General features: G+C 49.4%; 1 protein-coding gene across 1 annotated transcript in view; it reads right to left on the bottom strand.

Annotated features, from left to right (window-relative positions):
• Positions 1-25,961, bottom strand: part of VIPR2 (vasoactive intestinal peptide receptor 2) — a 103,277-nt gene that overhangs the window by 68,167 nt on the left and 9,149 nt on the right. The window contains exons 3-4 of the mRNA XM_017519272.2: positions 6,302-6,409; positions 2,525-2,622 (exon numbers count right to left, since the gene is read on the bottom strand). Of these exons, the coding sequence (XP_017374761.1) occupies positions 2,525-2,622; positions 6,302-6,409 (206 nt within the window). The remainder of the gene's footprint in view (positions 1-2,524; positions 2,623-6,301; positions 6,410-25,961) is intronic.

Genomic DNA, 25,961 nt, shown 5'->3' with positions numbered 1-25,961 from the left:
GGGGGTCTGAAGGAGCCTGCACACAAGGGGCTCGGGGGGATGCTGCTGGGGGTCTGAAGGAGCCTACACACACGGGGCTCGGGGGGACGCTGCTGGGGGTCTTGGTCTCTGCTCTTCACCAGCACTCTGTCCTAATGTCTCCCAGGCATGGCTGCTGGCCAGGTGCAGATGAAGATGAAGACTCAGAGGTGGTGCCCCCAATTCACCGGGGATCCCACCTGGACCTTGGAATCCCACCCAGGCTATAGGAGTCCCCGAGACGCCTGGCCGCTCCCTTTCCTATGGAAGCCTGGGGCAGACGGGATTGTCACTGCTGTGATTTCACACACCACAGCCAGTTGTCAACCATGGTGTGTGATGACAGAGGCCACAATGTTCCCCTTCTCCCTGGCTGGGCTGGTGCAGCCATGCACCTGGGGACCCTCCCAGAGAAGGGCCTTCCTCAAGGGCTCCGTGCATGACGGAGCTGGGACCTCAACACTCAACTTAGTCTTCCCTCAATTCAATTGGATGCCATGGGGGAGAGCGCATCTTAGACGGTTCACAGGTCAATGTGGTCCCCAGCCAGGTGGCTCCTGCAGGTGCCTTCAACCCATGCAGGGAGGGCAGAGGGGCCAGGAGCTGCCCCAACCAGATGGCAACAAGCAGACTGCGTGGGAATCAGACCGACGGGGCCTGGCTGTGACTGCTCTCGAGTGGGGAGCACACCTCACCTCTCCCCTAAGCCTCAGCTTCTCCATCCATGCAGTGGGTTGTTTTCAAGCCTAACTGAAGTAACGTGATGACAGCGGGCTCACAGTAATGCCCACCAACGTCAGCCACCGCCACCATCACCCTTATCCACTGGCCACGTGATATGGTTTGCCTATGTCCTCACCCAAATCTCATCCTGCATTGTAGCTCCCATAATTCTGATGTGTGGTGGGAGGGGCCCAGTAGGAGATCATTGAGTCATGAGGCGGTTCCCCATACTGTTCTCACGGTAGTGAATAAGTCTGATGAGATCTGATGGTTTTATAAGGGGTTTCCCTTTTTGCCTGGCTCTCATTCTCTCTCTTGTCTGCTGCCATGTAAGACGTGCCTTTTACCTTCTGCCATGATTATGAGACCTCCCTAGCCACGTGGAACTGTGAGTCTATCAAACCTCTTTTTCTTTATAACTTACCCAGTCTTGGGTACATCTTTATCAGCAGTGTGAAAACGAACTAATATTCCATGGGTTAGGAGTTTTATCTTCCAATTGTTGGGATATTGGCTACTCACTTACTTCCAATTTTAGTATACGTGCCACTGAAGCCAGCACGACTCACTGCCTTTCCTAGGGTTAATAATCTGGTGGAGAAAGAGCTGGCTTAGAGTTGTGAATCTTAGAGAAGTGAGCAAAGGAAGCCTCTGTGAGAAAGAAGTCAGGCTCATGCCCCCAAGAAGCAGTCAGGCAGCATCGCTGTCCCCTGGGGACCCAGAGGGCAGAAGCCACACATCCAGGGGGGGCAGGCGGAGCAGGGGCAGGGCAGGAGGTGATTCACCCGGGAGCTGATGGTTTTGCTGGGAATTCTGTGGGCTTGTAGAACATCTGTATGTGGGGAGTGTGATACTTCCCGGGGCTCCTTAAAGCAGCCTCCAACGCATCCCCAGCCCCCGTCTCGCCCTGTGTGGGGACCACGCTCTGCACACACCTCTGGCTGCAGGTTGGTACGGCGCGTGCCATCCACATGGTGCTGCCAGGGCTGCGGGGGAGGATGGCGGTCTGTCTGGTGATAAAACAAACCACAGGTGGACGTTGCAGCGGAGTGAACCCTCAGGAGGAGCAGCCGCCTGAGGTGGGGCTGGGGAAGTTTGCGGATGGACGGGAGCAGAGCTTAAGGCCACACATCCCACACTCAGGAAAAATATCCTCATTACTGAAAGATCACAGCCCTGCAGAAGGGTTCACAGTGAACATCATACTGAGAGCCCCAGAACACTGTGGCAAGTTTGTGCAGCCCTGATGGGGGTGTCCCCAACTCATTCTGGGCCCCCGGCTCCCAGATGCCTCTTGGCCAAGGACAAACCAGGTCTCTCAGCTTGAAAAGACACCCTAGCTGTGGTCACATCTCCTGCTGTAGGCTCAGGGCTCAAGAAACCAGGGCACTGGCTGCTCAATGTCCCAGAATGCGGCAAAATCTTAAATGGGGCAGGAAATCCAAATGCAGAAAGGACGCACTCTCCAGGACCCATCTGAACAGTTACTTTCAGGCAGGTGGGACCACTCTCAGGTTCTCTTCACCATCTTCCAGACACACAGACAGCAGATCAAGAAAACCTGCCTTTCCCTGCCTGCAAAATGACGAACAATCCAACAATTCCAAGTGCTGACAGGAGAATGGAAACAGGGTCATTGCTTAATTTGGAAAATGGAAGTAGTGTTGGTACTCAGAGGATTATTTAGGGGAAACATCTGAATAATTCTTGCCGGGTGGGAGGAGCTGCTGCTGCAATGTGAGGACACGGAACCCAACCGCCGCAGCACCACACGGGAGCCTACCTTGCCCTCATCCTCCGGGTCGCTGTAGCCACAGGCATCTATGAAATCCGGGAAAGTCTCCGACCACCCATCACTCGTACAGTTTTTGCTTATGTTTCCTGGAAAGTGAAGTTCAGATATTTTATTTGCAAGTCCATGAAAACTGGCCTTAGAAGGCACCATTTGGTCCGTGCTGAGCCTGTGCTATCTTAAAATGTTTCCCATGCCCAGGGGTCAGCTAGGAGACATGGCTGCCCCTCGAAAAAACTTCCTTGGCCTCCTTGTCCATGTGACCTGGCCAGCAGGCCACCTCTCGGGGGCCTGAGATGTGAGTGAATGCACTGTGTCATAAATCATCATTACCACAGCTGGAAGTGTAGCTCTTTTGGGTCAGAATGAAAATTCTTAATAGATTCTTACGTTCTGCCACCATAAGTGATATTTGCAGCCAAGCACTGACCATCCTGGAGCCAGGTGCTTCACCTGCCCCAGGTCCTGACAGCACCCTCCCTCCTCCCTGCTGGGCCCTCACCACCAACCCTGACCCAGTAGGGCAGGTTCCACTTGGCCACTGGTATTGGAAGAAAGGATGGAGGAATTACAGTTTAATCACATGAAACCAAGGCAGTTATGCCCTTACAATATCATCATTTGCTCCTAAAGAAGTAAAATCATATGTAAGCTCAGAAATTCGATGTTCTTTGTATTTGTGTGTGTCCTTAGCAGATGGGGCCACACAGAACAGTGATAAAGCTCTCAAGGGTGTCCGAGGCATAAGAATGAAACCGGGCACTGAACCCCATGCCAGCCTTGCCCTGAGCATGGCTGCATGGCCTCAGGATCACCCCACCGCAGAGCCCACGAGGCCGGACCCCTCCATGCACCCCTGAGCCTGGTGTGGCCGGGGCGGGGCACCTGTCTCCCTGCCTGGGGGACTGGAAGGGCCTGGGGCTTTGGAGTTATCCAATATATTCACTCTCATGACTTTTTAATTTCAAGAAAACCTTGCAAGACAGACTTGGTGGGCACTGCTGTTCCCATTTTACAGAAGAGGAAAACAAAGCTTTGAGGACTTAGTAGTCTGAGTGGGGTGCATGTGTGATTCTTGTCATGCACTGGTGAGAGGCAGAGAGAGGGCCCGGCCAGGCCCTGACTCTACCAGGGAGGAGTGGGTAGGAGGCTGGTCTCAGCAAGGCCACAGGGCTGGTCCTACCCATTGGCACCCCGACACTGTCACCAACTGGGGGCTCTGACTACAAGACCCACACCTCACACAGTGAGCTCCAGGGGGCTCTGGGGGCTGCTTAGCTGCAGAGGCCCCCATACACGGTGGAGGCAAAACAGAGCCCTAAAGGGGGCAATACTCCTAGAGGTCTGGTTCCACTGCCCCAATTTATGGACAAGGAGACAGGCCCACAAACAAAAATGATGTGCCCACTACAGACTCAGGAACAGCACTCGTAATGGTTGTTATAATGATAATAGTCATGTGGTAGTGGCAGCTATGACTCACCGAGCTCTCAGGAACGCCGGGCTCTGTGCTTGCAACAGCCCAGTTAATCCCGACAACCACAGGAGGCAACTCTCTCATTAACCTCAGAGACGAGATGGCTGAGGCTGAGGGAAGTTGTGCCACTTGCCCAAAGTCACACTGCTGGTGAGCGATGGGCCAAGTGCCACACCTGACAGCTTGGCTCTCAACTGAGCAGGGCACTTGCAGGTCCTATCCTGAGCCTGGAGCCAGGACTTGGGTGGGAGCTAAGCCTGTCACTCATCCTCTGCGAGATGCAGCCCTTTTTCCTTCATACAAGGATCAGTGTTTACCAATCCAAAGAAGATGCTTAAATAAAACTCAAAAAACTAAGCCAGTAAGTCATTCTATGAAGTGCAGATTCTCTCGCAGGTTCTCCATCCTTTCTGACTTCTCACTCCTGAGACACATGGGGCGGATGTGGAAGGACAAGAAATGGCAACCTGCAGAGAGATCAGGGAGGTGCAGTGATGCCCAGGAGGGGCAGAGAAGCCAGGAAGATGCAAAGAAAGGTTGGGGGCAGGGGGGGCGCTATCCTCTCGCCCACTTGCCAGACAAAGAATACTTGAAGGCCTGCCTTAGGGCTTCAGTGCTTCTCAGCAACTATTCCAAGCCCCATGAGCCTACATCATCCTCCACTCAGGGCTGCGCTGATGCCCCTTTGTCTGCTGCACCTGGACCTATGTCTGTGCTGGAGGGGGCTGAGCTGCTGCCCTGGGTCTGGCTACAACAGCACCATGCAGAATTGGCAGGTGGGCACCAGGAGCAACTGGAAACACGGAGAGCAAGTCAAGGGACAAAAGCCAGCACACAGCTGTCAGAGCTCCCTCCAGGGCGCTGAGCATGGGGCATGAACAAGAGCTGCTCACGGAAGGCTGTCGTCCCGTGGTGAGTCCTCCTGCCTCTCGCCCCAGCTCTCTGCTTCCCTTGTTCCCCTCTATGCAGACGGTTGGCTCACTGCCTCCTGGAGGGGATGGGGACAGGAAATACCAGAAGCACCTAATCCTCACAGCTTTCCCCGAGCACCAGCGGTGAAGTCCAGCCCGGGTGGGAGAGGGGTAAAGTCTTGCTCGGGTGGGGAGAGGGCTTGCATCCCAGGTCCTAACTCTGCAGGGCAGGAGTTTGCATTCTGGTGTTTGCCAATGTGGAAACCACAAGACTGCTGGATGCTTTCTGGAAGCCTCAGAACCATGCCATTGACTAGGAAAAGCTGGAGTCCATGCCAATTCACTCCAGATCTCTGGAAGAATGGATGTAGCCCAAGCTGATTAGTAGAAATGCTACTGACCGGAGGGGCAGTTCTTAAAGTTCAGGTCCTCTAAAGTGACATAGATTCTAACTTGGGGGTGGCCAATGATGCTGACACAAGCATGGTCCCCACCTTTAGGCTGCTCTGCTGGCAACTCGGGGTGAGGAAGTAAAAAAATCTTCCTTTCAGAATCTGCTTTTCCTCTGTCCTAATCTCTGTTCTAATCTTTTGCTTTAACACTTCAACATTATTACTTCCCAGCGTCTTTACCCTTTAACCTCTGTCCAAGATAAAAGCAAATTCTCCATAGCACTCCAAGGTATTATGCTTTCTGTTTCCAGATGTTTCTTATGTTTTCTATTTTTCTAAAGAGAATTTCTTCACATTATGAAACTCTGAATCACTCACAAAAATAATCAAAACCCTTCTGTGAAGATTCAGCCAAGAGATATTTGCAGCACCGCACATGGAACATGCCCTGGACACAGAGAAGGAGCCTGGAACCTCAGAGAAACTACAAATTCCAGGCAGCATCAAACCTGTGAGGCAGCAAGTATGTCGGGGGAGTGGGTTCAGTACACTAAGTGCATCCTGGGGCCTCTCTCCTGAGCATGGAAGCTCTGGGTGCCACACTTTCCCACTTCCCAGAACCTTCTAGAGCATGTTCTCTGGGGTTCACAGACCAACTCAGCAGAAGGAGGGGAGCCTCCTTTATGAACCCCTTGCATTCCCCCCACTCTCATGCACTTTTCCCATGCTTTGGTTTCCATTTGGCTCCTGTGTCCCCTGGTTCTTTCCCTGCAGTTGCCCTGCTCTCCGGGGTTTGGATGAAGGTAGGCAATGCCCTCCTGCTCCCTAAGATGGGCACTCACCCCAATGTGCCACAGCTGTTCCCTGACCCCCAGGGTAGCAGGAAATGCCTGAAGGAAAGTGATTTTCCTGCTTCTTGGATGGAAAAAATGGATGCTCAGACGCAAACACCGTGGGGGAGCTAAGGAACTCAATCCACAGACGGTACCTGCTTTGCTGTAAAAATTGCTGAAGACTTTTGGGCAGGGCACCGTAACTGTCTCTCCCACATTGGCAGGCCGCCAGCACGTGATGTTGTCCCAGACGCCACTGCAGGCTGGAAAAGAGAGAAGCAGAATGAGGCAGGCACAAGGTGACAGAAGTGTCACAAATGGAAAAGCCATTAATGAGATAACTGCCTCACTAACTCCTTTTCTGTGAAACACACACCAACACAATTATTGAGGCTATAGTTAGCTTGTGGGTTCATCTCAATTAGCTTTGGAGGAATAATCACATGGTGACAGAAAGCATTTGAGTAATTCAATGTATACTATGTTCTTTCTGAATTTTAAGAGCAATATATACTATGTGCTTTCTGAATCTTTAATATTTCTTGTGATCGGCATTTCCCAGTGTGATGAAATGGGCACCACTGGGTATTAGCTTAAGTCTTGCAGACTTGGGCCTGTGGGGGAGGAAGACTCCCGGGGAATAAGAGTTTGGTCCTCTCAAGATGCCTTATTAGCAACAAAATCTTACGTTACCTTCGTGGAGTTATCAAATAATTTGCATAATGCATAGCTTAAACATTTTTAGATCTCTTATTTGGTCTTAACCACTTGGTAAAGGTAAGTCATAAAAACATTGCATTATCTTCCAGATGCAAAGCACTAGGGTTAGAATCATTTAATGATTTTTCAATATTGCCCAACAGTGACAGAATCCATGTTTAAATCCAGGACTTTTTCTTACATATCCATGGTATTTATACTATATTTGAGACCTCTAAAATTTTATCTTTTACTTAAACCTCAATATTGGAAAAGCAATGTGCTATCCTAGGTAAAAACTAACAAACAAACTCTCAGACACATGCCACCCAGACCTGTGCAGGAATACACTCACGGAGAACACACAGCTTTGGTGTGAACACAGAAGTGTTTTACTTTCAAGAATACAGAAATGTCTCTGAAAAGCTGGGCGTGAGCTAAGTTTTGCAGATGAAAATACTTTCTAAATACTTTCAATAAAAGTGAAAATATTATTTATTATAAAATAAAATTACATATCAATATTTAATAGATCCATAAATTCATATTACATTAATGTTAACATATTTAAAGAAAATGTTGGTTTTCTTTTAAAATGTTCAAAACAGGTGAACATTTTAAAGCCATCACTGGAAACTCCAGATGTGCCTTGGGCTCACCAGGCATCAGCCCCCATGTAAGGGAGCTTACAGTCTAAGTTGTAGAGTTATTTCAGTGCTAAGCTCGTAAACCGAGCACCTCTAATGCTGGTGTATAGAGGAGGTGGTGGAGAGGTATCAGGATAGGGTTCCCAGCAGAGAGTGAACAAGGTGGAGAAGAAAGTGAAGATGTCTAGGCCTCCAGTGAAGACTCTGCACATGATCAGCAAAGTTTTGTCGGTCTCCTACAAAACAGCAAGCTCTGACAGTTTTGTGGCTGGTTATTTTGAAGGTTCAACTCTTCACCACAAAATGACAAATTTCTGCCTTGATGATAGTAACAATTATATAATATTGTTATTTTAAAATAATGGGCTGGGTGTGGTGACTCATGTTTGTAATCCCAACACTTTGGCAGGTCAAGGCAGGAGGATCCCTTGAGCCCAAGACTTTGAGATCAGTCTGGGCAACACAGTAAGACCCTGTCTCTATAGAAAATATTTAAAAATTAGCTGGAGGTAGCAGCGCAGGCCTGCAGTTCCAGCTACTCAGGAGGCTGAAGTGGGAGGATCACTTGAGCCTGGAGGTCCACGTTGCCTTGAGTCTGGATCACACCACTGCATTCCAGCCTGGGCCACAGAGTGAGGCCTTGTCTCAAAATAAATAAATAATAAGATAATGTATAATAAAATAACTAATGCATAAATTATAATGCAATAATTATATGCTGTATGATACTAATTCCTGCTTTAAATTTTAAGATACTAAATTCATACCACGACAAAGTCTTTGCATTACAGTAGGATTTGATTCAAGTGTCTAGAGCTTATCATCTGATCCCTTCAATGGCTGGGTAAAGTCTTCCCTTCATTGGTTCCTTATTGAACAGCACGTGAGGCAGCAGAGCTGGCAGCTGTGAGGACGTGAGGACGCGGACTCGAGGGCTCAGGACGCTGAGGCCGAAGACAGCCGGAAGCGCAGCCGGAAGTACAACCACAGCGCTGGGGCGCATGCGTAGCAACGGCCGCGCCCTCCGGGCAGGAACCGTCTGGGGCGGGGAAGACGGGAGTTTCTCCCTCTGCTTCGCAACCTCACGGAAAGGACAGCCAAGAATTTGAAAGGACAACTCCAAGAGATGTCCCTGCAGCCTTGCAGACAGAAGCAGCTGTGTTAAGTAGCCAGGCAGAGCGGGGGAGAAGCAAGACAGAGGCCATGGTGCCCTTCCCCTGCACTGGCAAGGGCTGAGGACGCCGCAGGGAACCGTGTTCAGGTGGAGTCCTGGACTCTGTGGCTGCAGCCTCCTGAAGGGCGGGCCACGGCACCTACCTGGGACCAGATCCCAACTGTGAGGAGGAGGATCAGGTGCCTACCTGGGATCCGATCCCGACTGTGGGGAGGAAGCTCATGGCGCCTACCTGGGACCAGATCCCAACTGTGAGGAGGAGCCTCAGGCGCCTACTTGGAGCCAGACCCCTGCCTGAGGATCCCCAATAGGCAAGGAAGGGGAATCCAAAGGAAGTGGCTCTAAGAGAAAAAAATGGAACCCTGAGATCACCTCATGAATGTGGTATCTGGAGAATGTTTTGCTGTTGCTGTTCTGGCCCGAGGTTTGATGCCTAACTATTGACAGGTAGGTGAAAAACCCAGCAACAGAAAAACGAGGAAAAGCGTCAAGTTATGAAGAAAGAAAATGTTGAATCTTATGTGGCTCACTGTGATGGCAATGATGTACACCAGCAATGTGAAGTGATTCTGTCAAGACGCTGGCGGGATAATAAATTATACTTGGGTGGTGAGAACAGCACAGGAGAGATTGATCCTTATTCTTGTTAGAAATCTAATGGACACTGATGTAAATTGGGAGGAAGAAAGAAAAGAAACAGCAGCATAAGTATGCTGTTTAGAAATAAAATAAATACCAGAGAAGACATAAAAGAGATGCTACCATAGGGCTGAGAACTCGGATGAGGAGGGGCGAAGAAGGGGCTGGAGACTATTATCTTCATCAGCCTTGTAGTATCATTTGCCTTTTACAACTTTAATATTTGAAGTGTATCATAAAGATACCCATTTTTAAATATTTACATTTTTAAGAAACATTGTGTAGGCCAAAGCAAAATAATGCAGGAACAGGCCATCAGTTCAGTGTTGGATGTAAGTGATTCAAATTTGGTGCAGTAAATTTGGGAAAGGCAGCAAATCCTTCTGTTGGAGAGTGTGCCGAGGCACAGGACAGCATGGGAATAGAAGGGGAGGCAGGCAGGGCCACCTCTGAGAGGAGAGAAGCACAGCCATGAAAGCAGTGGGCAGTTGAGATTTCATGAAAAAAAAAAAAGGATTTGCAGATGGAGGTAGTGAGAAACAAACAAAAGTGTTTAGATGAGGCAGTCTGGGAAGTGGGACTTGTTAAGCTCTGGTAGCAACCTAGGTTTCGAGATGGTGATCATAAAGGTCACTTGAAAAGTGGAACATGTTTGTATCAAGAGACTGAAAAGCTACTTGGTGAAATTCAGTGGCCATTTCTAATTTTTAAAACCCTAAATAGTAAAATAATGAGAATCCCTTAACATCACAGAGAATATTTGTTAAAAATAGCAAGTATTAACCCAGGTACTGTGGTGAGTGCCTGCAGTCCCAGCAATCCAGGAGGCTGAGGCAAGAGGATTGCTTGAGCCCAGAAGCTTGAGTCCAGCCTGGGTGACTGAGTGAGGCCCTGTCTCAAAGAAAAGAAAAGAAAAAAAATAAGAGGAAAGAAAGAGAGAGAAATGAAGGAAGGGAGAGAGGAAGAGGGGAGGGAAAGGAAGAAGAAAGAGAAAGAGCAAATATTATTAGACATGTTTAAACACAATTGTACAACTGAGGAGCCAGGTTGGGTACATACAATCCATTATTATTCAACAATGTGTCATAAGTTTCAGCTAAAAGAGCAGAAAAAAGAAAACGAACTGAAGTATAAATTGGTAAAAAGCAGAGAAAAAACCCTAGAACTGGACTTTCTGTATAGCAACCACTAGCCTCGTGTGGCCATTTAAATGAAAGCTAATTAAAATGAAATGCAGTTAAAGGTTTGGTTTCTCAGTTGCAACCACCACATTTAAACTCTGCAGTGGAACACGGCTGGTAGCCATCACACCAGTACTTCCACTACCATGGGAAATTCTACTGGACAGCACTGTTTAGGGCCAGAGTTAGACAAATGCAGTGTAAACCTAGCAAACGTGTCTCACAAATCAAGAAGCAAAAAGAGAAAAGGGCGATGATACCCCTCAGTTTGCACACCGAGGTAGAAGCTCAGAGGAGCCACTTCTCTGGGTCATTGCTGTTCAGCTTAAAAGTTCCATATAGATAATCCAAAATACCCATGAATCAATATAAATGAGAAAGTTATTTCACTTATCACCCCAATCTTCATCTTTCAAAACCTGGCAGAGGGGTGGAGAAGGGGCCTTCTCTGATAATCAGCAGCCCTTCATCCGAAGTGATAGCCAGGGCTTGGTGGGCGAGCCTGGCTGAAACAGGACTGCAATCTGTCTGCTTTGGACATTTCACCTTAATTAGAACACAGCAATGCGTGTCACCACTAGCACTTAGAATGCATTGCCAAAGCCCCCAAGTTCAGGCTTGCTGGCTGGGTCACCCTTGGCCTTTGAGGGTCATGCCCCTGACGTGCTGCCTGGAACCTCCAAGGTCAGGGCACTGGGAGTGGAGGAACTCAGTCTGGCAAAGCTGGTGTCCGAACTGCCCGACACCCTATAGCTGCCCTTCTCACCTCCGATTCTGCTGCTGCTTCCAGTCTTTCCTAAGCACACAAGTCAGCTTCCTGGAGCCACATGCTTCCTTTCATATGATACCAGCTTAGGCTACATTTAGCTAAGTAGTCAGGCAGCCTGTGTGAGGCATCGATTTGTTTGTAAACAGCAAGGTCTTCCAGGGCTACTGTGAGCTCCTTCTATCCCATGCACACCAGCTCCACCCATTGGACATGGGATCTTGTCCCCACCCTGCTATGTGGCCTTGTGACCTGTGCTGACCACTCAGACTGGCAGGCTCTGCTTCCTTCTGGAAGGTAGTCATCATGGAAGGGTTAGAGCAGTTGGTGGGCACCCTGGCTAGAGAGGCTGCAGGGAGAAGCGAGGCTTAGGCACCTGTTGAGTGTAGGGAAAGAACGGCCCAGGCGATGTGGGCAGAACCTTCTGGGCTGACCTGAGAGCCCTGGGAGGGGCCAACTACTAATTTTGAAGCCAAATTTCAGGAAATTTGTGCCATAGCCATACATAACTAACCAGGAGCAAATCTTCCTGGGAAGCACACAGCTGGCGGAGCAGTCACATGGGCCCTCTAGGGTGCCCCACACCGGGTTGGCACTGGCATGGTCAGTGCCTGAGTGGTTGGTGCATTCAGGGAAGCAAGTGGGCAGTGACTGGTGCTCAGTCACAGGGGCCTGTCGGGGGCTGGAAGCTTCCAGGCAATGAGTGACTTTTTGATGTAGACTGCCCGTGGTGACTTCTAACTTTTTGCCTGAAAATCAGCTTAGTTTCCCTAAAACAACATTCTAGACTAAATGGTTTAGAAAAACTGATCTGGTGACGGTGCACGCTCCCAACATTTCAGAGGCTTTACAGTATCTTCAACGGAATACACAGGGTTTGGGAAAGGCCTCGGCTAGAACAGGTTCTTATCAGTATGCTGGGAATTCCTCGAGGTGCAATTCTGAGGAACACAGCAGTAACTCATTTATGTGACACCTTCCAGCCAAACAGGAGAGTGCATCCAGTGGGGAGGAACCTGCAATCTCATCACATCAAAGAGGCTGTCTTCTCTCCAGACTCCCTAGGAAGACCTGGCTCTTATAGATGACATTAAAAGTGTTATTTTGAGTTGTGGATTTGGATTCATTTTCTCATTATTTCAATTTCAATGACATAAACATCAATTAAATATCAAGAGACTCTCACACGACATGCTTCCCTTTATCTAGGAAATGACTTTTACAAATATTCCATTTTGTCCTCCCAGCAGCTCCCTGAATGAGGCGAGAGCCCCTGTCCTCACAGTGGGGTGGAGACCAGGTTCACAGAGGGGAGGAAACACGCTCTGAACCACAGGATGGAGTGTGGGAGCTGGCCGAGCAGGTTGGGCTCCTGGGTCACTGCCCTTTCCCTAGAAAGTCACCTGCTGTCCCAAACCTCATGGGACTTGCTTTATCACTAGTGTATACCACACAGGCTTCCTGTGACTTAATTTCTCCATGGTTTTGTAATTATAAAAGCACTGGTCACGGAGCCAAAGGGCAGGTATGTGGGTCCAGGATCCTCTTTAAGCCTCTGGTGTGAGTGGAGATGAACCCCTTTGCATGGCCTGTGAACAGATGGGGTAACAGTGAGCATGTCACCCATGGTGCCACATCACGCAGAGGCAATGCAGGGCATCACGTTGGAGGTGGGGGCTGCACCTGCTCTCCTGAGACATGGACACAGAGAGGTACAACTCCAGCCGTCACCTGCATCATGCTTGCTGCAGCTCATGCTCTCTTTGGACAATGGGCAGCTCTGGGAAGTGGTGCCCTAGATCTTCCCATGCTTCCCCACACCCTCCTTCCATCTCAGAGTCACCTGCCCCTAACCTACGTGCAACTCCACAGAGAGCGGCAGCTGAGGGTGGGTGGCCTGGGAGGCCTGGCTCATGGGAGGCCATCCTGCTGCTGTCATCAGTGACCACCAAGTGTCAGCAGGACTGGGAGAAGGGGCATGAGGGCTGAAGCTGCTTCATCCCAAAAGGGCTGGGGAGCAGCTCTAAGAACCAGCAAATGGGGAAAGGAAAGCTGGGAAGCGAAGCCTCCTGAGATTGGCCATTGGCTTAGATCACAGCTTGCCTCCGATACATTTAGGAGCAAATATTTCCAATCACATCGTCCATTCAAGAAAGCTTGATTTATGTCTCAAGTGACAGCCACAAAACTTCCTCCAGAATCTGGGCAGAGCAGGAAGCCTAGCTAGTTCTCACACAGAGGTCAGAGTTCAGGGCCATCACAGTCATTGAACACTCCTCTTTCATGGCAAATAACAGGGGCTGAGGGATGAGACTCTCTTTCTGCAAGGGGGGCTGCTGAAGTCCTTGTGACCACTCCTTCCAAAGGTGGGGGTTTAATACCAGCCACGTGTCTGACTGGCTGAGTTCTCTGCAATCCTCACCACTTCTGACCCAAATGGTAACAGCCAGGATTCTTTCTGGAGGCAGCCATGAGGAAAAGGCCTGCAGGAGGAGTTCTGATTGACTGGTGTGATGGAGTGTACTGCTGGATACCATTTTCCATGTCTCGAGGAGCCACAGGTGAAAGCAGTCAGCCCAGTCCATCTCAGGGAACGAGCTTAAAACATGGGTCCTGATGTAGCAAGACCAAGGCGGGAGAACAGCGTACTCAGCATCCCACCTCCCTTGCCTCCTGATTCTGCCTCTTCGTTTGTGGTGCTTCCAGATTCGATGGGTTTCTACCATGAATCAGGAGATGGAGGGAAAGGAAGAGAGAAACGGAAACGTAGTCGCCATTCAATGGCAGGCATGAGCCCAGCTCCGCTGGCCCTTCTCTTCCAGCCCAGATGGAGATGCATGATCAGGTCCAAGTTCTTTTATTATAGAAAGTGACTGATTTTTCTTACCTTAAGAGAAACCAGAACAATAGCACTTCTTGTACCCTGGTAGTTCTTTGTATAAAATCTGCTGTGACCAGAACAACGTGGCTTCCGTGGTCCCGTGGTCACTTGGCGCCGGTGCACAGAGCTACTCCTGGATGCTGTCACCGGCACAGGCTCTGCTGTCCTGAGTGCACACAGCCGAGGCCCGTGTGTGCTGCACAGCACTTTGTGCACTCCCACAGACCCACACCTTCAGAGGAAAATTAGCAGCACGATCTCACATTTTGGACGTGGACATCTGAGGCTGTGGGGGCAGAGTCAGGTGGAGGCAGGGCAGAGGGTGACCGGACACCCCTCCTGAAATGCAGCACTGGGTCCCTCCAGGCTTGTGGCAGGACCTCCCTGCCTGATACTCATCGACTGCACACCCGCCCCCTGCCGGAAGCCCCACTCCTCCCAAACTGCTGTAAGTACCCACACCCCAGGGGTTCTGGTTTAATTTGCCTGGAGAGTGTTTTTATTTTTTTAAGTTTCTTCATGGTTCCAAGCACACCCTGGGCTGAGGCCCAGCCTTGGAATGTGGAGGCTGGAATGGGGTCACTGTGCAGCATGGTCCATAGCCATCCATTTAAACAGGCCCCCAGCAATTCTGACGACGGGCTACAGCTCCCCAGGTGGAGACAGGAGATAGGAAGGATGGGCCCAGGCATGCAGGGATCCCGCCCCGCAGTTCCTGGCTGCCCCTGAGCATGCTGCTAACCCTAGGCCTCAGTTTGTTCTTCTGCAGAATGGATATGACAGCAGGCAGGAGGTGATCACGAGTACCACAAGGCAGAGCTGGGTGTGAGGCAGTGGCACTCAGAGCTCCTGCAGGACGACACGTGGCCTGTGTCTCCAGACTCAGACTCATGCTTGCTGCTCCCCCTGCACCTTCGGGAGCCCAGACACAGATGCCCAGACCAGCCTGCTGCACAGGGGGCTGTGGAGGCAGCGGTGTGAGGCAGAGGCCAAGGCAAACCCCTCCCCAACGCTCTGACATGGGAACTTGTTCATCACCAGAAGCCCAAGGGCAGGGGGCACCACCAGTCCCATCTCCCACATGTGTAGTGCCTGAGGTGAAGCAGCCAGCGGGTGCCTAGCCTCTCCCCAGCCCCCATACAGCATCCTCCAGGGTGGGGTCGTGTTGGCTGAAGGGCCGGAGGGCCTGTCCTCGGGAAGCGCAGCCTGGCAAGGCACGCCCACTCAGAGCCATCCAGAGACCCATGAAGCCTGGTGGGTGTGGTTGGAAGAAACACCTGTCCCCCTTGGAGAGGGGACAGCATGCTGGGGCCACCCCCAGCTTTGAGCTTGTTTCTGGTGGCATCTCCCATCATGGGCCCCTGACTTCTGCAAGGGTGCCTCCTGAGCTTCCTGCACCTGCTGGGGGTCGTTGTGGCCTACCTGGGTGGGATGCGGACAGGGACAGGGAGGACATCCCACCACAGCTGTGCTTATGTTCTGTATTTTGGTCTGGGGTGGTTCATGCCAAACTAATTACCGAACATCCCTGAATGGGAAAAAATGTTGTGTTTTTCTCACTGTATTTGTCATCCTCCTCATCTGTCTCTTAAATAAGGAGCAGCCTTCTGCCGGGGAGAAAAGCAGGCAAGAGTGCCTGGTGCAGAGGGTCGTCCAGGAGGCAGCAAAGCAGGGCTGGATGGCCCCACCTGAAGTGTCACCAAGGAGGAGCTGCCCACTGTACCTGGACCCCTCCCAGGTCACGAAGGCAGGGACAGAGGGGTCACCGCCAAGTCCCGTCACACCAGGCTGTTCTGGGCTACTGGGATTCTTTTACAGGAAACAGCCTAGAACTTTTCATTTCTAAGGTGACAATACACATGGCTTACTTAAATATTTCTTTAAGATTCCAAACATTTTTCCAGGTGTAAATTTTCAAATTAGGAAGGTAATCTCTGCCCGCTGGGAACATGTTCCAACACAACACAGCACAGGCAGAAGAGTGAAGGCCTCACGTTGGCACCACTGTGTAGTAACAGGCTAGTGTGCAGCCTGGCAGCAGGCGCAGCTGTGCAGGCCCCATCTCTGTGTCCCCGGTGCACCCTATTTATGTTGGCTAAGAGGCTGGGCCTTGTTGCTTCTCACCTTTGTGGGCAGGTGTCTTTGTCCCTAGTATTTCTGGCCAGTCTTTGAAAATGCATTTTCTAACCACCCTAGTCTAAGGTATAATTTGCTTTCCTCATTTAATATGTTTACCTCCAAAATTTAACATTTAAGCTTGTACTTAAACAGGGGCCATCCAGCCCGACTTTGTCATCTCCTGGCCAACCCTTGGCACCAGGCACCCTTGCCTGCTTTTTAGGCTTGGACTTAAAGTTTGCAGCTAAATGTATTAAATAAGCTTTGGGGCAGAAACCTGCATGGGAAGAGAGGAGGCCTCTCCCTCCCATGCCCAAGGCGTGAGGTGCTGGAGGGCAGGGTAGGAGACTGCCCCAGGGGTTGTGGGGCTCCCGCTGACCCGCTCGGGAGACCTGGGTGGTCATCTCCCTCCTTCCGGGCTGCTGTTCTGATTCCTCCTTCCTCATCCTGCTGGGCAGACTCTAACATACTCCCAGGCCAGCTCCCTCTGCACGGAGGTGGTTCCCAGGGCTCCGTTTTCCTAGGGGAGGTTTTCCTGCAGGTCCTCTCCCTCCACAGGGGAAGGGGGCAGTCATGGCATTCTGAGGGCAGAGGTAGCTATCAGGACGCCACTTCTGAGTCCAGCAACATCAGGGACTTGCTTGGGAAGAGGACCCTGCCTGCTTAAGGCCACAATGAATCTGAGACTCCAGGAGTTCATTTTGACACTGTTATACATGCTTAGGTACATGTGCATGTGATACACAGAAGTTACGTATGATTTCTTTTTACAAAAATAGGTTAGCCGGGCGCGGTGGCTCACGCCTGTAATCCCAGCACTTTGGGAGGCCGAGGCGGGTGGATCACGAGGTCAAGAGATCGAGACCATCCTGGCCAACATGGTGAAACCCCGTCTCTACTAAAAATACAAAACTTAGCCAGGCATGGTGGCGCGTGCCTGTAATCCCAGCTACTCAGGAGGCTGAGGCAGGAGAATTGCCTGAACCCAGGAGGCGGAGGTTGCGGTGAGCCGAGATAGCGCCATTGCACTCCAGCCTGGGTAACATGAACGAAACTCTGTCTCAAAAACAAAAAACAAAAAACAAAAAACAAAAATAGGATATTATACATATGGAAACCTTCCTTGCTTTCCCACTTAATATATCATGAATATCATGCATATTTTTCATGCTATTCATGTACAACACCATCATTTTTAATGGCTGTATAATATTCCACAGTACAGTTCAATGCCCCATTTGTAATCATCAATATCCACTATATTTATGATATAAACAAATGGCAATAAAATAATTGTCGGATAGGAAATCTAGTTATTCAGTATTTAATAAGGGCCAAAAATACTTGAACTTTTATCCTGTCATTTTAAAAGGAATTGTGGTTCTTTCCCAATCAATGAGGAAAAGCCCTTGTTTACTGTAAATGCTAATTAATAATGTGTGGAGAATAATTAAAATTTGAGAAGTCAATGTGGTTAACCTCCAAAGACAACTGCTTGGGTACGAAACATTGATAGATACTAAAGCTAAGACGTGAAAAGTTGTTGAACCAGAGCTCACACCACTGTGCTAGCAACCTCACAGGTGACTTGCCAGACCCGTTTTGACTCCCTGTGAAGGGAAAGAGAACGCTTGTCTGTATGGAGTTCTGGAGGTCACTTCCTAACCAAGTGACAAAGAACATACCAGGAGGTCAAGGGCACGATGGGCAGCAGGATCGTGTGCTGGGAGTACACCAGCAGGCTCATAGCGTCCCCAGATATCTTCCTCCCGAAAGCCTTGGACCCAAATCTAATCAAGCTTATAGCACTAAATTCTAGTTCAAAAGAACCACAGAGAACAGAGGAAGAGTTCAACACCAAAAGCAAATGCTGTGAGAGAATGTGGGCTGGTTAGGGGACAGAACTGCCTGTTAAAATGCCTTCATTGTCAGGAGGCTCAGGCCCAAGTGTCTTGGACCTCTAAGAGTCACAGGTCTGTAGCTGCATTCACACTGTTCCCCAAAATATGCCCTCTAGAATCTGTAAACACAGTTGGAGCAAATGCAGCAAAGTGCTGCTGAATCCAGGCTGTGGAATGCAAGAGTATTCCACATATCCTTCCAACACCACGATTATAAAACCTTTCAAACATTCAGAAAGAAGCCAGCATTTCCATGTTGGAAAACTGCTCATTAAGGTGAGAACGAAGACCAGGCATCCTTTACCTGCAGAGTTTTGCCTGGCCCTGGAAAAGCAGGAGCTCATGGAATCCTGAGTCCTTGAGTGAGCAAGGCACCTGGGGAGGCTGTGATGGGAAGCTGCTGGCTCACCCAGCAGAGCTAGCTGGCCCCCTCCCATGGGGCCCCTGAGGTCATGCACCAAAGGCTACACAAACAGAACTGAGGCAGTGCCTGGCTGGTGGCAGAGAGAGGCTGCAAAGGGCAAGTTTGCTCCCATCGGAATCTGTCTTTGGGGTCTGGAAGTCATCTCCTGAGCCACCTGCTCCCCAGGGAAGAGACTGAACTGGATAAAAACAGGCCCAACAACAAAGCAGAGTGGATGCTCTCACCTCACTTTCTGCCACGGGGTGGGTCTGGAGGGTGCTGGCAGTGTTTCTGAGTCCCTGCCACTAACGGGAAAGCACAGGGTCATGTACAGGTGCAGAGCACACCTGTGGGCCTTTGTGTCCTCTCCGGAAAAACAACTGCTGAGCAAGGAGGTTTCCATATGAGCTCTAAAATGCAGATGTAACAGAGTTTCTAGAAAAACCAATTATTTTCATTTTGCTCATCAAAACCATTGATCATCTGTGACTATTATCAGTTTAAAGGACTAACAGCTTGATGGAATGATTAACTGGTTGAACTGGGAAAATCTTTTTTTTTTTTAACTTTTATTTTAGGTTCTAGGGTACATATGCAGATTTGTTACATAGGTAAACTCATGTCATGGGAGTTTGTTGTACGGACTATTTCATCACCCAGGTATTAAACCTAGTATTCAATAGTTAACTTTTCTGCTCCTCTCCCTCCAGCTGGGGGAAGACCCCAGTGTTGGCCAGGTATGGTGGCTCATGCCTGTAATCCCAGGACTTTGAGAGGCTCAGGTGGGCAGATCAATAGGTCAAGAGATTGAGACCATCCTGGCCAACATGGTAGAACCCCGTCTCTACCCAAAATATAAAAATTAGCTGGGCATGGTGGTGTGTGCCTGTAGTTCCAGCTACTCAGGAGGCTGAGGCAGGAGAATTGCTTGAACCCAGGAGGTGGAGGCTGCAGTGAGTCGAGATCACACCACTGCACTCTAGCCTGATGACAGAGTGAGACTCCATCTCAAAGAAGAAAAAAAAAAGATCCCAGTGTCTGTTTCCTTCTTTGTGTTCATGAGTCCTCATTATTTCATGAAATCTTTGTCCATTCCTATCTTCAGGGTGGTATTGCCTAGGTTGTCTTCCAGGGCTTTTATAGTTTGGGGTTTTACATTTAAGTCTTTAATCCATCTTGAGTTGATTTTTGTATATGGTGTAAGGAAGGAGACCAGCTTCAATCTTCCACATATGACTAGACAGTTATCCTAGCACCATTTATTGAATAGGGGGTCTTTTCTCTATGGCTTATTTTTTTCAGCTTTGTTGAAGATCAGATGGTCATAGGTGTGCAGCCTTATTTCTGGGTTCTCTCCTCTGTTTCATTGGTCGATGTGCCTGTTTTTGTACCACTACCATGCTGTTTTGGTTATGGTAGCCCTGTAGTATAGTCTGAGGTAGGGTAATGTGATGCTTCCAGCTTTCTTCTTTTTTCTTAGGATTGCCTTAGCTATTTGGGCACTTTTTTTGGTCCCATATGAATTTTAAATGTTTTTTTTTCTCGTTCTATGAAGAATGCCGTTAGTTGTTTAATAGGAATAGCACTGAATCTGTACATTGCTTTGGCAGTATGGCCATTTTAATGATATTGATTCTTCCTGTCCATGAGCATGGGATGTTTTTGCATTTGTTTGTGTCATCTCTGATTACTTTGAGCAGTGTTTTATAATTCTCACTGTAGATATTTTTTACCTCCCTGGTTAGCTGTATTTCTAAGTATTTTATTCTTTTTTTGGCAATTGTAAATGGGACTGCCTTTCCTGGTTTGGCTCTTAGTTTGGCTGTTGTTGGTGTATAGGAATGTTAGTAATTTCTGTATGTGAATTTTGCATCCTAAAACTTTGCTTAAGTTGTTTATCAGATGAAGGAGCTTTTGTGGTGAGACTGTGAGGTTTTCTAGATATAGAATCATGTTGTCTGCAAACGGGGATAGGTTGACTTCCTCTCTTCCTATTTGGATGCGCTTTATTTTTTTCTTTTGCCTGATAGCCCCGGCTAGGACTTCCAATAGCATGTTAAATAGGAGTGGTGAGAGAGGGCATCTGAAAATCATTTTTTAAAAAATGCTTTGTCCTCTGTGAACCATGGCCATTTGCTCTGACCAGAATCATCCCAGACCAGACAAACTGACCCCTTCTTACTGACCTTGCAAAGCCAACTGGCATCCATGCCTACAGGGAGGACACACACAGTCTTTCCTGCAGTGTAAGATGTTCTTGGCCAGTCCACATGGTCCCTGGGTGAGGAGGACACCGGGAACTGTGGTTCTTTCCTCACTTTAGGCTGGACCAGTGGGTGCCCAGGCATGGAAAGGCCACAGAGCTGGTCCACAGTAGCCCAACTCTCTGGTTGCTCTCAGAGTCTGGGAAATCAGCACCTTCTACAGCAGCTGCCCACCTCAGTTCACTAGAAAATTCTCCAGTATGTCCTAGGGCCAAAACCTGGCTACTTGTGATTTCTACCCCCGACCCTAGTTCTGCTTTCTGGGGTCTTCAAGGGGCCGCTGCAGTTATGACAAGCTGCAGTTTAGCATGATTTTCATCCCTGCCTTAGTTTGACTTTCTACTCAGAGACCCTTCAAAATAACACCATTCCTGGATATCTGGTGTCAGCCTGGACACTCAGGGCCATCACTTCCCAGCTGCCCTGCTGACCATGCAGAGCAAAGACCCCACAGTGCCTATGTCCCGAGCTCAGGGGCTTGTAGTTGAGAGGTGGATGTTTTCGCAGAGCCAATGCCAGTGATCCCGCCCACCCCATCAGGGAGTAGTGGTACAGAGACCCTCAGAGTTCTAGTAGCTGCATTCCAGAACTTTCTCGCCTTAGTGTTTATGGTAAACAAAGCTCCAGCGTGACGGTGATGAAACAATGCAGGAAGCTAGATGTGACACCACCCAGGTCCAGATTTCACAATGCTGTGGGATGTGAACTTGAGGGGTCTGGTAAACAAATCTTCCGCTGCATCTGGAGATTCTGAAATGGTAGCCCACACTGCCAGGCTCCTGAACTCTCTCTGTCAGTGACATCTTTGAATGCTGCCTGTTCGGGTGACCAATTACAATATATCCTGTTACTCTCAGTCCTACAGAATCCCAGTTATTCCAACACAAACACTGATTATACAAATCTACCAAATGACATATTTTCTTTCTTTTTGTTCTAAAGATGCACATTTACATCATTTCTTCTTAAAATATTTGCAACTGAGATAAGGAAAGCTACATCTATGCATTCGCTACGCTGGGTATGATGCCAAATGCCATTTTAGAAATGCTGCAATTAAGAACGATGACAATAATTGCTTTTGGCAGAAACAGAGAGGGAAGAGCCTTTGAAGGGAAATACCCAAAGCAATTACCTGTCAAAACTAATGAAAGGAGCATACCTGGAATGCATGGAGTGCAGATATGAGAATGTGCTCTTCTCAGGAGACAATCAGCGGAGGTGTCAGATGACCACACACTGGGAAGGGCCTTAGCCATAGCTAAGAGCTGAGAGACTAACCGCAGAGATATTCAGAGAAGGGACTCTGGGTGCGACAGTAACCCAACCGTCCACAGAGGCAGAAACAAGGCAATACACCGTCCAACCAATAGGCTGCTCTTGATGACTTAGCACAGTTTTTAGACAAGCTCCTTACACTTGGCAGTAATGAGCATTCATTTCTACGGCAAATGTTTACTGAGCATCTGCTGCACTGCCAGGCACTGTACTATGGCAGGATCACCTGCCACTGTCTGGGGCTCCCTGACCAGGGCTTTTCCTGCCAGAAAGGACAGCAAAGCTTAGCACTGCAAACACAGCCTCAATGTGGAGATTTGCTCCTAGCATCCCCCTGGCTGGTAAGTGTCCGCTCCTAGTCCCTAAGAGAAAGAGCTAAGCAGGAGGAGAGAGTGCCCCGCAGCAGAGCAAGGTCTCCAAATGCGTTTAGAATGCTGCAGAGAATATTTTACAGATTTTTTTCAGACGACTCGGATACACTGACATTCTGTCTAATTGGCGCGCTGCACGCATCCCACCCTTAACAGCCAGATGGTGAACTACAGACTGTGCGTCAGGAGACACCATCTCCCGGAACACTGCCCTTAGACGGCACCTGGAAACTGGCTCACAGCAGAATTCTGAATTTGAGAAACAGCAGTTTGATGATGGGTTGGGTTCAGGTGGACTCCACAGACAGGGGACACATTCTGGTACCTGAACAAACATTAAACCCACAACTCCAAACCCAGAAATAACCAAAACAATAAAATGAACAAGAGGGTTTTTCAAAGTAACGTATATGAAGTCCAGACAGAACCTTTGTATTTTTAAGAATGCACTGAATCCAATAAAACCCAAACATCTAAATATGCTCCAGATTGAGCCTTGAGTCAGTCCAATACATGTGGTTGGGATCCCTGCCCAGCTATCGCTGCCTAAAGAGAAAGAATCATTGCAAACACCTCGAAGATGGGAGTCTCCCCCACGCCTGCAGCATTCTCTGGGCCCTCAGCTTCACACCAACGGGGCGCTGAGTAAACGCATGCGGATATCAGGAAATCGGATGTGTGTGCTAAATCGTCTGCGAAATGCCTGAGATGCTTGCTGTTGTTACCTTCAGAGACAACCCGTGCTTCCTTCCACATCAAATATCCTCAAACCCTTCCCCTGAACTCCTGCTACTCAGGATGCTGCTGGGCCACAGGGGCTCTAGGGCTAGGACCATGCGAGGCCTGCCTTGGAGAGGGTGAACATTCATGCCTCAGAGCATGGGGAGTTCTCCCATGCTGTTCCAAGGACAATCTTCCATAGATTATGATCAGGACTTGAGTCACTTTCTGGATCATCCCAGAACACACATCCACAGTGCCAGGACGAGCCACCTACACCCACCTTGCAGCAGGACCTGACCGTGGGTCTCAGCAGGAACGGAGCCAGGTGAGGACACCTGGTACTGGTCTCTCCTTCAGGCTCCTACTGCCTCTGCCCCTGCAGGATGTGACAGAGGGCCACCACCCCAGCTTAGTCAGGGCCAGCAGCTGTGCCCAGGGTCTGCAGGCTGGCCGGTCATGGTGTGAGCAGCTGTGGGTCTGGGATGTCTGCCCCATCCATACCCTGGGACCCAGCTCTTGTGACCTCACAGCCCAATCCTCCCCGAACCGCTGGCTACCCTGGAGTCATCTGAGACTGCAGTGGCCTCCTTGTGCTTCCGTTCACACCAGGACCTCCCTTCAGTCCCCCAGATGATTGAGGTCCTGACAACTAAGTAGAAACCTCTGCACTGCCCTGGCCACTCCCCTCCTGCCTCCAGGTCTCCCACCTGCTTGCTGGGACCCCTTCACCCTCTTTCCAGCAGCCTGGGCAGTCCCCACCAGAGGCACTTTCCTCACCTCTGACCCTGCCTTCTTTGTTCTCCGTGAAATTCCTGGGGGAGTGTGCACTACTGTCCTGCAGCCTGGCTCTGGCTCCTTGGATCTTCAGAGGTGGCTCCTGGAGCTGCCCTTCCCACACTTGCCACAAGGACATCTTTATCTCCCACCTGGAGAAACTCGATCAGTGAGTTTTCTCACTTCCAGGAATGCCCTTATTTCTTCCAGAAATGACTGCTCTGTGGACCTTCTTGAAACACAGCTCACACACAAATCCCACTTCTCAGGAGCCTTCGGTGGTCTCAGCTCTGCAGGGCATGCTGACTGCTCCCCTCCCTCAAGTACTCCTTCCTCTCCTCCCTGCAGCTAAGCTCAGCCCTGACATAGGTTTCCTCCACCTGCTGCACGCCAAAGCCCACCACCCTTCAAGCTCCATGGCAAAGCCAGCCTGAGCCCCAGTGAAAATACACCCTCTCTCTCCTGTGAGCTCCCACAGCACATTTTGGTGCTGGGAGACAGTGGTCCTGGGGGCAATGGCACGCCTGTGTGCAGCTGTAAGAAGAATCCATCACCACCCACCTGGGGGGACAGGGCCAGGTGACCAGCTTCACACTCTGTCCCCTCAGACTGGCCTCTGTTTTTCCCTCGTGAAACTGCCTTCACAAAAATCATAGCAGTGAGAAAATGATGGTAGTGAAAGAGATCTGATTTAACCACCCCCACCATCTTGCCTCTAGAAGCCCTCAATTATTCCTGGGCTTAGGTCAAGCTAACTTTTGGAGACTTTTAGGTTATGGTTTAAGTGATAAGAGCCCTTCCCCCAAACTCAACCACCTTTGTAAAGCTAATGAGAGACCACTGGGCTAAGGGAAGGAGGGGAGCCTGAATTCTGCTTAGGTACAGATATAAATTATTGCCAGCCATTATTCTGGACATCATAAGATATGCAACTTTCCCAATTACCCCTGCAGATGACATCACTATTGTGGAACCTAAGATTGGCCTTTTGAATTGTCTTTTCAGGTTTTTTGCATGTCTGACACCACGGCTCCACCTGGACCCACCAATCACTCCTGTAGACCCACCCACAAGTGATTCAGCCCACAGAAGACCATTTCTCACACCCCTATGATGGTACCCCAATCAGTCAGCAGTAAGCCCCATTGCCTAGTCCCCCATACCTGAAACTACCTTTGAAAAACCCTAGCCTCTGAGCCTTTGATGAGGCTGATTTGAGTAAGAACTCTGTCTCCTACCCGTGGCCAGCATCATGTCAATTAAATTCTTTCTTTACTGAAATGCTGTGAATTGATTTTGTTTATGCAGTGGGCAGGACGAACCCATCGGGTGGTTATGTTCTCCGCTGGCAAGGAAAGAGCTACAGGTAAGTTACAGATTCTTTGGAAAGCTCTGTTAGTAATCTGGGATGGAGAAAGGTTGCCTTGAAATTAACTGTTAATTCTGAGCCACAGAAGCACAGCCAACAGCAGGATAGTTTACGGCTGCAGACATCTGAGCTTGCTCTGGACATGGCATCCAAGGCCCAGTCCCCTCTTCCAGACAGAACACGCTGCCTCTGCCCAGTCCATCTACACACAGAAAGGAAGAGAATGGGGTGGTCTGTGCCAGGGCTGTGATAGGGGAGACTTTGGCCAGTGGAACGAGGAGGGGTCATCAAATGTTAGAAAGAAGAACGTGGGGCCCTGCCCTCAAACTTCAAAGAATCAACATAGACCAGAGAAGAGAAAATGCTGATTTCACAAAGTGGCTGGTGAACAAATGGAAAACCTTATTTCCAGTGTAAAGGCAAATAGAAAAATCTCAGGACTCCCAAACTCTTTATGCCAAAGGAAAAGTTAAGGATGAAGGTGAGTCACTCAAAACCCTCTTCCAAATGAACTGCTGTGACCAGCATCATGTATCAGCCCTCAAAAGGCAAATGGGGCCGGGCGCGTTGGCTCAAGCCTGTAATCCCAGCACTTTGGGAGGCCGAGGCGGGTGGATCACAAGGTCA

Source organism: Cebus imitator, unplaced genomic scaffold, assembly GCF_001604975.1.
Source record: "Cebus imitator isolate Cc_AM_T3 unplaced genomic scaffold, Cebus_imitator-1.0 Scaffold20, whole genome shotgun sequence".
Taxonomy (NCBI): Eukaryota; Metazoa; Chordata; class Mammalia; order Primates; family Cebidae; genus Cebus; species Cebus imitator.
The sequence above is the reverse complement of the archived record's forward strand: the minus strand, read 5'-3'. Positions and strand labels throughout refer to the sequence as shown.